This window comes from Pelophylax lessonae (genome assembly GCF_965119305.1).
Source record: "Pelophylax lessonae genome assembly, chromosome: 2".
NCBI lineage: Eukaryota > Metazoa > Chordata > Amphibia > Anura > Ranidae > Pelophylax > Pelophylax lessonae.
This window is the reverse complement of record NC_138769.1, coordinates 36,687,384-36,702,383: the sequence shown is the minus strand read 5'-3', so window position 1 is coordinate 36,702,383 and position 15,000 is coordinate 36,687,384. Positions and strand designations below refer to the sequence as shown.

Below are 15,000 nucleotides of genomic sequence, written 5' to 3'. Positions count from 1 at the left end.
AAAAAAAAAAAATAAAAAAAAAAAATTTATTAGCGCCGCAATAGCGCCGTTTTACCGCGAATTTGCGGCGGTATTTGCCGCAAATTCAATAAAACTCCCACTAACGTTTTTAAAAACGTTATTTTCAGCCTAGTTTTTGGTTTGGAGCATGCTCACATGAGCTATCTGCCAGAAATTGACTCTGGAGCTATTTTTGCAATTTACACTTTTATTAATATCTTTTTTTCTACTTAACATTTTCACACAGTTTAAAAGCAGTTTAGCTCAAAATCATATAACACATCTTTCCCACACATTTTTTATTTTTTTCCTGCCATATTTTGTGATTTTGAAAAAATTAGTCCACCTTTTAGCTGGACTGTTTTTAAGTCCAGTCCTGACATTAGTTGATCTTAATGAATCTCACAGTTGGCTTTATTTTCCGCCCGCCGTTCTTTGAATACCAATTTCAGACTTAAAAATTCACCGGTTCGCAAAATCCAGCCGAAACGCCAATTCTCCGTACTATGAATCAGGCCCTCTGTGTTGACCTTTAAAGCGGTAGTATCCCGCTTTTTGACACTTTTACCTACAGGTAAGCCTATAATAAGGCTTACCTGTAGGTACAATTAATATCTCCTAAACCGGCACGGTTTAGGAGATATTTGCAGTGCATGCAGCCACTCACGCGAGCGGCGCATGCGCTCTGAAGGTCCGTGGGGACCTTCAGTTTTGCTTGCCGGGAGCTTGCCGGAAAATCACTCCCGCGCGCATGCGCGGGAGTGACGTCATCGCGGCTCCGGCCAATCGCATCGCCGGGGCCGCCGAACCCGGAAGAGACGCCGAGGGATCATGGCTGCTTTAAAGTGAACAACTCAACACCAAGTTCACTATATGGACCCCATATGTATTTATACATGGTGATCATATCCCCCCTTAATCTCCTCTTCTCAACAAGAGAGAATAATTTCAGTTACTCTAATCTCTCCTCATATCTGAGCTCCTCCATGCCTCTTATCAGACAATCTGGTCTCTGTTCGCCTCTGTGATCAGCCGGCCACACCGTCAGATCGTTTCTCGAGCTCACCAGTAAAGACGCTTCTGAAAGTGATCCAGCAGCTAATGAGCCCCTTGGACCACTTTCATTAGAAAGCCAGCTGGAGAAAAAAATACCGGGGTTATGGCTGATAGCTTCAGCCATAATGCAGGAAAACCACTTGCAAACCGCAACATATATACTGTTTATGTATTGCGATCGGCAAGTGGGTAGTGGCGGTGCTTGCCTTGCCAAGCACCTAAATCTGAGACAATGTCAATTCCGAGGCTGTCGATCATAAATCATTAGGTATTTGTCTCCCTAAGGCCTCTTTCACACTTGTGCGACTTGGGACTGCAAAGTCGCATGCCAAGTCGTACCCTATGATTTCCAATGAGTACGGTTCATATCTGTGCAACTTCAAAGCAGTCCTTGCACTACTTTGGTCTGACTTTGATGCTACTTGAGGTCAATAGACCTCAAGATTACACAGGCCTTTCTTTCAAGTCCAGTCAAAGTTGCGGCACAATTGCTGCAAAGTCGCGCGACTTTCAGGTTGCACAAGTGTGAAAGAGGCTTAAAAGTAGCATTGTCGAGCAGTTTTGTGGGGAAGGGGGCGCTGTCTACCTCCATATCTCAGCAGCCAGACCACCCAGAAGAACAAGACGAAGTGCTACATGTACATTCTCTTCGGGGGGAGGTCAGGAGTAAATCGAGATTTCATGAGACTTATTTAACCACTTGCTGACCACCCTATAGCAGGGCAGCCATGCTGCATAGGATCACGTGTGTGTGTGTGTGTGTGTGTGTGTGTGTGTGTGTGTGTATATATATATATATATATATATATATATATATATATATATATATATATATATATATATATATATATATATAGGATCCTGCATTTTCAGGTATCGGGCGCGAGTGTGCGCTGCTGGGGGCTCGCTCACCCTGTGATTCTACACAGTGGGAGCCGATCAGGTCCCGCAAACCCGATGTCCACTGGCACCTGCTGATCGTTCGATACACAGGCAGAACAACGATCTGTCAGTAAGGAAGGCATGGATCCTGTGTTTCTGCACAGCAGCAGTGTTGCACAACTGCGCCATTGTCCGTTAAAGTAACGCAGTGCCGTATAGCAAAAAATGGCCTGGTCATGAAAGGGGGTAAACCTTCTGGCGGAGAAGTAGATAAGTTCAGTGGGGACATTTTAAATTGTCTGTTAGGTGTGTTAAATGCTAGTTTGACGATTATTATTATTACTATTACCTGTTTTTTTTATATTCTTCCCTATCCATCTGATGTTGAGTAAGTTAAACATTCCATCCTTTCATTTCAGGAGAACGCAAACGCCTCGCTGACCATGTCTCTGGCCCAGACTCCATATTGCAGGGAGAAGCACTATGATCCGCAAAGTCCGCTTTGTGCTCATATTATACTCTCAGGAATCATTGAGAAGGTGAGGCACCAGACTCTACCTATAAAAACTGCCCAGACTTGTTGGAAGGCCCCACAGGTACAGACCTAGAGCAGCAAGCTCTGCGGGGGCGGTCCCATTCCTAAAGTGGCACTGCTACTGACTATTATGGAAATAGAACTCAGATTGTTTGTCCACAGTCCACATTTAATATTTGTATTACAGCAACACAAGTAATATACTGTACTACCAAAAAACACTTACCGTATATGCCGGCGTAAAAGGCCACCCCCTAATTTTCCAGTTACTCGCCCTATAAGACTACCCCCCCACCCCATGATGGGTTCTTGTCTAGCAGCCATTTACACCCACTAATCAGACAGGAGTATAAAATGTGAACCTTAAGACTCAGCAAGGGGTGTGTTGGACCTCTACAGAGAGACCCCTGCTTTCACACAGGGGTTGATTTACTAAAGGTAAATGGACTGTGCAAGTGCAGTTGCTCCAAAGCTTAGTAAATTACTTCCATAACCCCATAAATGACTTCCATAACCCCACCCAAAAAATGCTGTTTTTTTTTTTTTTTTTTATTAATTTCCTTGCATGTGATTGGGTATTCTTTGCTAAGTGAAGCCTTACTTCATTTACAAAGCTCTGGAGCAACTGCACTTGCAGAGTGCACAGTCTATTTACCTTTAGTAAATCAACCCCTAAGGGCCCTTTTCCGCAGCATGCTGGCAGGGGACATTCTTTTCTACCCAGACTGTGGCTGCTTTTGAAAGAAAAAGAACTGTAAGACCGCACACATTTTTTTTATGCACCTGAAATTAATTTAGCTGACTTAAAGCAGAGCTCCACCCAAAAGGGGAAGTTCTGCTTTAAAGTGATTGTAAAGTCTCGTGTTTTTTTTCAAATAACAAACACGTTATACTTACCCCCTCTGTGTAGTTGGTTTTGCACAGGGCAGCCCGGATCCTCCTCTTCTCAGGCCCTTCTTCGCTGCTCCTGGTCCCTCCCTCTTGTCGAGTGCCCCCACAGCAAGCAGCTTGCTATGGGGGCACCGGAGCCGAGCTGCAGCTTCGTGTATCCTTTTAGATAGTGGTGCACCGAAATTTCGGCAACCAAAATTTTCGGCCAAAAATGGGCCTATCCCATTTCGGCCAAAAACGGGTCATATATGCCGAATGAATGCCCGCCGCAGCAGCGGCTTTCACTTTAACTTGTATGGTGCGTGACCAGCTGCCGCCGGCTCCCGAGACCCGCTGTTTGCACCTCCTCATCCGCCCTGTGCTAGACTGGTTGCTAGAATCGGGAGCCGCCTGGCGTCTAGCAACCAGTGACGTCAAGGTCCTGAGAGGAAAGCGAGGCCGAGAAGAGGACCCAGCATGCAGAGGGGAGGAGGATCTTACTTGTCCTCCACGCCTATTACTGACTCTCTGGCTCCATCCACCTCCTCCCTCTATCTTCTACTGTATGGCAGCTGCGGATAGGAAGGACAGGAGCAGAACCAGAGTCAACCTGCTATCTGTGGGGAGCAGTGAGTGACAACATATTATGTGCTATGATATGCATCATTGTTTCCCTATACTTAGCTACCCCCTGGCTCTATACCTGTATAATACAGCTATGGGACAGGTATATAGTGCCAGGAGCATCTACATACAGGCTGTATAAAGTTATTGGGTCCCTGAGGTCCCATAGGTCCCTTGTGGAAAAAAAGTAATTTTCGCTTTTCGACCAAGGGCATCCTGAATTTTCGGTTTCTGTTTCGGCCCAGAATTTTCATTTTGGTGCATCCCTACATTCAGACACTGAGCTGCCATTCAGCCCTGCCCCCTCTCTCTCCTGTTTGGCTTACTGACTTTGATTGACAACAACGGGAGCCCATGACGCTGCTGCTGTGTCTCAGCCAATCAAGAGGGAGAGTCTCGGATGGCTGAGGGACTCGTAGACAATGCTGAATCTAGATGGGGCACAGCTTTGTATTAAGGGGGCTGAGGGCGGCTGCTACACACAGAAGGCTTTTTATCTTAATGCATAGAATGTATTGAGATAAAAAAAACCTTCTGACTTTACAACTCCTTTAGGCACTCCCCCCCCCCCCTTAGGCACTCCTCGGCACTCCCCCCCCCCCCCTTAGGCACTCCTCGCTACTTAGTTTTGACACTCGGATCGCCTAGGCAAGTTCTCCTCTCCCCCTTCCTTTCTTACAATCTTCTGGGACTTGTCACAAGTTACAGGAGAGTGATACTGATCGTGTTATGGTGAAGACATTTTGACAAAAATGCCTTCAGCTTTCAAAATTATAAACACAACACTTGTTTTTGCCCCCATTTTTCATGAGCTGAACTCAAAGATCTCAGAAAACCGGGATTCATCCGTGAAGAGAACACCTCTCCAAAGTGCCAGACACCATCAAATGTGAGCATTTGCCCATTCAAGTCGGTTACGATGATGAACTGCAGTCAGGTGGAGACTCCGATGAGGACGACGAGGGTGCAGATGAGCTTCCCTGAGACAGTTTCTGACAGTTTGTGCAGAAATTCTTTGGTTATGCAAACCGATTGTTGCAGCAGCTGTCCAGGTGGCCGGTCTCAGATGATCTTGGAGGTGAAGATGCTGGATGTGGAGGTCTTGGGCTGGTGTGGTTACACGTGGTCTGTGGTTGTGAGGCCGGTTGGATGTCCTGCCAAATTCTCTGAAACGCCTTTGGAGACGGCTTATGGTAGAGAAATTATCATTCAATTCACGGGCCACAGCTCTGGTGGACATTCCTGCAGTCAGCATGCCAATTGCACGTTCCCTCAAAACTTGGGACATCTGTGGCATTGTGGTGTGTGATAAAACTGCACATTTTAGGCCCCTTTCACACTATGCGTCCGTCGGACGGACTCCATTTATCTCAGCGGGGGATCGATCCGCCGATTCCCCGATGAGCAGGAGGATGACAGCTGTTCTCCGCACTGTGTGCAGAGACACAGCTGTCAGTTCCCCATACATCTCTATGGGGAAATCGGATGGGAACGGACCGTCGGTCCGTTCTCATCCGATCCCATCCGATCTGATCCGCTGGATGGATGGAAAATAGGGTTTCAATCTGTCCAGATTTGACGGATCGGATCAGATCGGATGTCAGCAGACATGTCTCCCCTGACGTCCGATCCCCCATAGAGATACATGGGGGGACCGTTCAGATCCGCCAAAAAAACGGACAGGCGGATCTGAACGGTCCGCCTGTGTGAAAGAGCCCTTAGAGTGGCCTTTTATTGTGGCCAGCCTAAGGCACACCTGTGCAATAATCTTGCTGTCCAATCAGCATCTTGATATGCCACACCTGTGAGGTGGATGGATTATCTCGGCAAAGGAGAAGTGCTCACTAACACAGATTTAGACAGATTTGTGAACAATATTTGAGAGAAATAGGCCTTTTGTGTACATAGAAAAAGTCTTAGATCTTTAAGTTCAGCTCATGAAAAATGGGGGCAAAAACAAAAGTGTTGCGTTTATAACTTTGTTCAGTGTAGCAGCATTTTACTGGCAGACTTATTGGTTTCTTTGACCCATCTCATCATAACCTGAGTACTTTCCATGCCTCATTGGTTCCCTTCTCCAGCCTTACCTTCAGTCTTGTACAGTTGTACAGGCTCCATTCCTGTATTGCTCACTCTAACATGACCTGACTTTTTCTGTTGTCAGAATACATGTACAGCTGTTATTCCATACTATGATGTCCTGACTACTGAATATATATGTATATATAGGTGGACGAGAAGGAAAATGCCACAGCGAAGCATGCTTTGTTCAGCCGTCACCCGGAGATGGTGAAATGGCCCCATGACCACAACTGGTTCTTTGCCAAACTCAACATCACCAACATCTGGGTGTTGGACTACTTTGGTGGAATTAAAACTGTGACACCGAATGAGTACTACAAGGCCGAACCATGGTAAGTGTATATCTTCAGTCACTAGAGTTGTTTCATTTCCAGGACTGAGCTATGGCCTGCCAGGGAAGAGGAATGGTCACACACAGGTCATAGATTTTTCAAATTCTTCCATGTGTAGATGTTTGCTGTATCATATTCTCAGTATTGTACAAAATTTACAGACTTGTTTTTCATGCAATGGGGTTGATTTACTAAAACTGGAGAGTGCAGAATCTGGCGCAGCTCTGAATAGAAATCAATCAACTTTCAGTTTTTTTTTCCATCAAAGTTTAACCAGTTAACGATCGCCCACCACACATATACTGCGGCAGGGTGGCCGACCTGCGCCATATCAGGTACCTACATGATCTAACGCTTCCAGGTCTGGGGCACGCGCGGCACGATGTAGGTGACCGCTCCCGCTATGATTATACACAGCGGAAGCCCAGCAGCAGCTACCGCGGACTTGATGTCTGCTGGTACCAACCGATGGCACAGGCAGAGCGACAATCTGCCTATGTAAACAAGGCAGATTGTCGTTTTGTCAGAAGGGAAGGCACTGATCCTGTGTTTCTGCTAAGCAGGATCTTTCTCTTCCCCTAGCCAAAGCACCTCCCCAACGGTAAATAAACACAACCTAGGCATACATTTAACCCTTTGAAACTGTAGCTTTTGAGAGGCATTTATTCAGAGTTAGCTTCGCTTTGTTTTGGAGGTATTGCAGGTATGAGATATCCCAGGATGCACTGGGAAGCCAACAAGCGAACCGGAAAGATGTTGTCAGCAGTCACTTCCGGTTCATGTGGGAGTGTCTGGGGGCAGATGTCACATCTGCTGTATGTATGTGTTAAAAAAAAGTTACAGCATCTACAAACTATGGGATATTTTGATTTATTTAACTTTTTTACTAGTAATGGCGGTGATCGGCGACTTCTAGCGGGACTGCGATATTGAGGCAAACAAAATCGGACACTAACTGTCACTGTACTAATGACACTGGCTGGGAAGGGGTTAACGTCAGGGGTGATCAAAGGGTTAAGTGTGTGCCTAGGGGATGCCTTCTGTGTGGGGGTTCTATTCACTGGATGAACACAGAGACCTGTGTTCCTAAATAGTAGGAACACAAGAACCCTGTGTTCATCACTGACAGAACAGCGTTCTGCCGTGTTTACATCGGCAGACCGCCATTCTGTCAACATGGGGAGCGATCCGCCGGACCCTCTAATTGGCTCCCCCTCTAGCCAATCAGCTCGTGCGCACGCCCCCCCTAACTGCTACGCGAAACTACATACATGTACATCTTTCGCGAAACAGAGTCGACCTGCGGCTGTATTGCTACGGCGGCTGGTCGGCAAGTAGTTAATCACCACTGTTTTTTTTTTATTTTTTGCTAAACAAACAAAACAAGACCAAAAATTTTGAAAAAACAAAACGTTTTTCATATTTTGTTATAAAATTTTGCAAACAGGTAATTTTTCTCATTCACTGATGGGCACTGATGAGGCTGCACTGATGGGCACTGATGACGTGGCACTTATTGGTTACACTGATGAGGTGGCACTGGTGGGTACTATTCAGGAGGCACTGATGAGGCTGCATTGATAGGTGGCACCGATGGGCACTAATAGGCGGCATGGAGAGGTGGCACTGATGGGCGGCACTATTGGGCACGGATAGGTGGCACTGATAGGCAGCACTGATAAGTGACACTGATGATGAGGCACTAATGGGCACTGATTAGCAGTACTCACAGGTAATGATAGATGGCACTGGTGGGCACTGATTAGCAGCACTGGAGTTCACTAATTAGCAGCACTGGTGGACACTAGGGGGACCGATGTCCCTCTAACAGAAGCCGGTTAACGCTTTCTTCTTTCCTTCGCTGACAGCTTGAAGGAGATAAAAGCTGATAACTGGCTTCTGTTAAATTTCGTGATCAGCTGTCATTGGCTGATCAGGGGGTAAAGGGCCCGCTGTGAATTACCCCAATCTGTGATCAACAGAGTCCCAAGGAGGGCGCATGGGCAGCGTGAGAACGGGAGGACTTCCTTGTACGCCCTCCCAGCATTTTAAGCTGAAAGACAGCTACAGCGCGGGGGCCAAGTGGTTAAATGTGTGCAAAAAAACAAAAAACAAAAATGGCTGTAGCAGCGAAAAGGTTAAACGCAAGCACCTGGAAGATTCAGCTGCAGTGAATGTTTGCTGAATGTCATATTCATTGCTATATAAATAGACCCCTTAGTATCGGAGGCTGATGAATTTGATAGAGGCTGTACCAAAGGAACGGACGGGGAGGAAAAGGACACAGCCGCCGGAGGAGTGAGTAGAACACCTCTTCTATTTCACGGACCTTCCTTTTAATATTCTTTTCACAACTTTAGTTTGTATGCTTGAACTACTTACCTCCTGTTGTCTGGATCTTTTTCTGTCCAACAATTTCAAGCCCTTAAAAAGGGTGCTTCTAAAAACCTTCAAATCCTGTTGGATATTTAGTAGATGCTGTGAACAAATGATATCTGGACTCCGATACCGGTCTGCCTCTCGCCTTCTATACTTCTGATAATAATAGGGGTGTCCTGGTTATATATCTTTCCAACTGCATGTGGCCACATACCATGACAAAGCATGCTGGGAAATGTCATGCCTCCAGAAGTTGAGGACTTCAGGTTGCCTAGTCTTACTGTAGAAGATGCTAAGGTTCATTAATTTAAAGTTTTTAGACCAAGATGTAGTTTTTATTTGATGCTCTCAAGTTGGCGAACTCTTTGAAGCCAAGACACAGTGAGAAGAAGCCCTGAGACTCTCAATAATATATATATCTCTTGTCTCATCTTCCAATATGCCAAGGCACTCGCCCCCTGGGTCAAGACGGAGCTCTAGTTTTCTATTTGCCCCCTCCGTGCCATCTTGCTTTGAGCAGTTCTCTCGCCATGCATGCAGGTCTGCTACATATTTCATTACTGGTAACCTCCTGCTGTGTCGGAGGGCAGGATTCTCGCAGACAGAGCAAACCTTCTGAACAGCATGTTTGATGCTTCGCCAAGTCACTCTCCATTACCCAGCATGCATCTGCTCTGGGTTCTGGGAAGATAAAATATTTTGTCTGAAAAGCTGCTAATGCATTAGGCAGCTTATCATTTTAGGTAGAGGAAACTGTATTCAACTAGGTGACTGATATTTGGAAAGGAATTTTTGTATTCTTTTTTTTTTATTTTTATTTTTTTAATGGATTGGGGAAGGGTTAAAGTAGATGTACTGTATACCCAATCATTAAAATCTCATATAATCTTTAACACAATATAAAAGTAAATTGCGATGTGCAACTTTAATTTGAGAATCGTTGTTTAAGGCCACATCAAAGATGTGCAGAGAAGGAGATGTGGTCTCCCATAGAAGCCAAAATGTAAAAGTTCTGCAAATATTTCCATACACACTATGACACGTGTCAAACCAAGGCCCCTGAGCCGAATCTGACCCACCAGGCCATTTCATGTTGCTCATTTCATGGTGCAACCCACCTGCTTATTTTTAAAGTAGAACTAAAGGCAAAAACGTATTTATTTTTTTTATTTTGGATAAAGTAATGGAGGGTTATAACCCCTGTCAGTTTTTTTTCCCCCCCACTTTGTCCCATTGCTGAGATTTCCCTTTGATTCCTGTTTCGTAGCCAGAACAGGAAGTGAGAGGGAAATCCCTGAAAATTAAGGGAATCTCTTGGGGGGACCCCCCAGGTCACCAGAACCAGGGGAGGACTGGGGCAGGGGGGCAATTTCCCCCTGAGCCGCTCTGATTTCGCGTAAAAAGTCCCTGCCGCTGACCTACTGAGTGCGGGTTGAAGACAAGGACAAAGGGCAGGCCTCCCCCCCCCAACATGGATGGTGTAAACTGTGTCTGAGCAGAGGCCGGTTCCATGCCCCACTGAAGACTCTTCTGCTCCGGCCAGCCCCAACCCAGCTGTCCCAGCTCCCCCCAATCTCCCCCAGCTGGCCAGGTCGGGAACCCGGATTTAGCCGGTAAGTAGAGAGTATCTGGAGCAGGGCTTCAGCTTGGAATGGGGGTCAGGAGGAGGATTGGGAGGGGAGAGTGGGAGGGGGGTGAGGGAAAGTGGGAAGGGGGCTGAGTTGCTGCACCATGGGCCTCTGGTTTGTACTTGCCCCCTGGGCCGAAAGTTGCCAGTCTGCCCCTGACCAGAACTAGTGTCCCCATTGGAAGATTTCCCCTCTATTACTTTTCTGGGGACAACCCACAATTTGTGATTTTTCTTTTACTTTCAATGATAATGGTAAACAGGTAATAAGTGAGGATGAATCTCCATAAAGGGGGCACAGACAGCAATAAAAACTGACAGGTTTTCTAATCCCTCTCCACTCCTTCTAAATCTCAAAAAAATAGTTTTGCCCTTAGTTGTAGTTTAGTTCTGGTTCACATTACTGCGGTTCTGCGGGTCACGTTTGCACAGACACGGCAGCACATTCACTTGCTTATCCATGTCTTTATGGACCTTGGTTTGTGCACTGGTGTGCAGTCATGTTGGAACAGGAAGGTCCCATCCCCAAACTATTCCCACAAAGTTGGGAGCATGAAATTGTCCAAAATATCTTGGTATGCTGACACCTTAACCACTTGCCGACCGCCGCAAGTACATATACTGCAGCGGTCAGCCCCTCACAGGCAAAGTGACGTACCAGTACGTCACTAGCCTGTGAGGCTCTGGGGAGTCACGGACCCCCCCAGGCATGTGACCGGCGGACCCGATGTCCGCCACTCACTCACGATCGTCCGTGACAGCAGGAGAAAGGCAGGCGGCTAGTGTAAACAAGCCGCCTGTCATTCTCCCCTGTGTAGAAACAGTGATCATACGGTTCTACTATGTAGGACCGTTGATCATTGTTTTCTACACTTCAAGCCACAGCCAATCACAGTTAGAATCACGCCCCTAGGGACACACACACAGCCCCTCCCTCTCAAATAAAGTTAACCCCTTCACTACCAGTGTATTTTTACAGTAACAGTGCATATGTATAGCACTGATTAATGTAGTAATGTCACTGGTCCCCCCAAAAGTGTCAAAAATGTCAGTCAAGGGTCCGATCTGTCCGCCGCAATGTCGCAGTACTGCAAAAAAAAAAAAAACAAAAATGAAAAAATCTTTCCCTTAGTTAGTAAACGCGATAACTTTTGCGCAAACCAATCAAAATACGCTTTTTGTGATTTTTTTTTTTTTTTTTTTTTTTACCAAACATATGTAGCATAAAACAAATTGGCCGAAAATGTTAAAAAATTTTGATTTTTACATTTTTTTTGGGGGAATTTCATATAAAAAAAAATGTGAAAAATATTGTTATTTTTGCAAAATTGTCGCTCTTTTTTGTTTATAGCGCATGATCAAAAAATCGCACAGGTGATCAAATACCACCAAAAGAAAGCTCTGTTTGTGGGAAAAAAAGGACGTCAAATTCGTTTAGGTACAGTGTCGCACGACCGCGCAATTGTACGTTAAAGTCACGCAGTGCCGAATCGCAAAATACCCCCTGGTCAGGAAGGGGGTAAAATCTTCCGGGGCTTAAGTGGTTAAGGGTTCCCTTCACTGGAACTAAGGGTTCAAGCCCAACCCCTGAAAAACAACCCCACACCATAATACCCCCTCCACCAAATGATATGAACCAGTGCACAAACCAAGGCCCATAAAGTTTGGGGTGGAGAAACTTGACTGGCCTGCACAGAGTCCTGACCTCAACGCGATAGAACACCCTGACCTCACAAATGCGCTTCTGGAAGAATGGTCAAATATTCCCATAGACACATTCCTAAACCTTGTGGACAGCCTTCCCAGAAGAGTTGAAGCTGTTATAGCTGCAAAGGATGGGCCAACTAAATATTCATGTGTGTGTAAGGGCAGGCGTCCCAATACTTTTGACAATATAGTGTATATCACATGAAATATGCACAGGACAGCTCTGAATTTCTGGTGGGATCAAAAGGGTAATTATTTTCACTTATCTATCAGAAAACACTTTCAATTTTATATTTAGGAGATCAGCAAATAAATTGTTAGGTTTTACTTACATGTTAGAGAGACCCTGCTACCAACCTTAAAACATATTGCAGGTAAAGGAACAGAAACATTGAGAAGTTTAAAGGCCTATTTGCATTTTTCCTTTGCCATAAACTCTTTTTTAGTGACTTACAATGCGCCTCTAAACTTGCTAGTAAATATGACTGTTTCAGAAGAGTCAGTTCACTGCACAGCAATCTCCCTCCTTATACGTCAAAGCCGTCTCCTCTTCTGGGACTGTCTGAACTACTGTCTCTGCTGGCCCAGCTCCTCCACCTCTCCTTTCACATCCCTACATAAACTGTTATGCAGCTGTTGTGGGAGAAGCGAAGGGTAATAATATGGTGTCATATGAGTGACAGCTTTGGGTTTGTTGGGGCTGTTGACATCATATCCAAGATGGCGGAGCCCAGTAGCAATCTCAGGGTTTTTGGATGTTTAAAGAATGGAACATTTTACAGGTGAATACCATGTAAAAAATGTTATATATGCATATAATATGTTGTTGAAATAAATGGTCAGGTGACATTGTCTCTTTAACCAGTTAAGGACCACCCAATTGCAGATATACTGCTACAGGGCGACCCTCCTGTGCAGAATCACGTATATATAAATGATTCTGCACTTCCGCCTAGCAAAAGCTGATCTGCAGGTGCAAAGCAGGGAATAAAATCCATCGCATCCCTTAGTGAAAGCACCTCACACAGTACACAAAAACACTGGCTAGGCACACAGTTAACCCTTTGATCGCCTTAGATGTTTAACCCCCTTCCCAGCCAGTGTCGTACAGTGACATTAGTATAGTGTCCATGCAGGGCATTAGTACAGTGACAGTGCATATTTTTAGCACTAATCCCTGTATTAGTGTCACTGATTTCCAATATCGCAGTCCCGCTCTATGTGATTGCTGCCATTACTAGTATAAAAAAATAAAATAAAAACTCCATTATATATCCCATAATTTAGAGATGCGATAACTTTTGCACAAGCCAAGCAATATACACTTATTGGGATTTATTTTTACCAAAAATCTGTAGCAGAATACAAATTGGCCTAAATTAATGACGACATTTTGATTTTTTTTTTTTTTTCAATTTTTTATTGGATATGTTTTATTCAGAAAGTTAAAAAGAATGTTTATATATATATATATATATATATATATATATATATATATATATATATATATAATACAATATGTGTGTGTGTATATATGTATGTGTGTGTGTATATATATATATATATATATATATATATATATATATATATATATATATAATTATACAGTTGTGTTCAAAATTATTCAACCCCCACTGAAATTGATTGTTTTGGCCAGTTTGACATTGATTTTGATCATTCAGTCATCCTGCTTACAATTAAATCAAAGAGGCACGTGTAGGTCAGACAAATATAACATAACATTTATAATGAAATAACCACAAATGTCTTTTCTGTGCTCACATCATTATCAGTTTTATTCAACCCCCAAGTGACATTCAATCTTAGTACTTAGTAAAACATCCTTTTACATTTATAACAGCTTTTAAACGTGAAGCATAGCTTGACATAAGTGTCTTGCAGCGATCTACGGGTATCTTCGCCCATTCATCATGGGCAAAAGCCTCCAGTTCAGTCACATTCTTAGGCTTGTGCACTGCAACTGCTTTCTTTAAGTCCCACCAGAGGTTCTCAATCGGATTTAAGTCTGGTGACTGTGATGGCCACTCCAAAATGTTCCAGCCTTTAATCTGCAACCATGCTCTAGTGGACTTGGAGGTATGCTTGGGATCATTGTCCTGTTGAAAGGTCCAACGTCTCCCAAGCCTCAGGTTTGTGACGGACTGCATCACATTGTCATCCAATATCTCCTGGTACTGAAGAGAATTCATGGTACCTTGCACACGCTGAAGCTTCCCTGTACCTGCAGAAGCAAAACAGCCCCAAAGCATGATTGACCCCCCCCCCCCGCCATGCTTCACAGTAGGCAAGGTGTTCTTTTCTTCATAGGCCTCGTTCTTCCTCCTCTAAACATAGCGTTGATCCATGGGCCCAAACAGTTCTAATTCTGTTTCATCAGTCCACAGAACACTATCCCAAAACTTCTGTGGTTTGTCCACATGACTTTTGGCATACTGCAGTCGACTCTTCTTATTCTTTGGAGACAGCAAGGGGGTGCGCCTGGGAGTTCTGGCATGGAGGCCTTCATTACGCAGTGTGCGCCGTATTGTCTGAGCAGAAACTTCAGTACCCACATCTGACAAATCTTTTCTCAGTTCCTCAGCAGTCACACGGGGACTTTTCTAAACTCTACGCTTCAGGTAGCGCACAGCAGTCGAAGTCAGCATCTTCTTTCTGCCACGACCAGGTAGCGTTTCAACAGTGCCCTTTGCCTTGAATTTGCGAATGATGCTTCCTATGGTGTCTCTTGGTATGTTTAGCATCTTTGCAATCTTCTTATAGCCATTGCCCTTCCTGTGAAGAGTAATCACCTCTTCTCTTGTCTTCCTGGACCATTCTCTTGACTTCACCATGTTTGTAACCACACCAGTAAATGTCTAGAAGGAGCTGAGTATCGCAGTAATTTT

General features: G+C 44.8%; 1 protein-coding gene across 1 annotated transcript in view; it reads left to right on the top strand.

Moving 5' to 3' along the window:
• CREG1 (cellular repressor of E1A stimulated genes 1) overlaps nucleotides 1-15,000 on the top strand; it is a 60,488-nt gene that overhangs the window by 42,766 nt on the left and 2,722 nt on the right. The window contains exons 2-3 of the mRNA XM_082247015.1: nucleotides 2,358-2,477; nucleotides 6,197-6,381. Coding sequence (XP_082103141.1) covers nucleotides 2,358-2,477; nucleotides 6,197-6,381 — 305 coding nt within the window. The remainder of the gene's footprint in view (nucleotides 1-2,357; nucleotides 2,478-6,196; nucleotides 6,382-15,000) is intronic.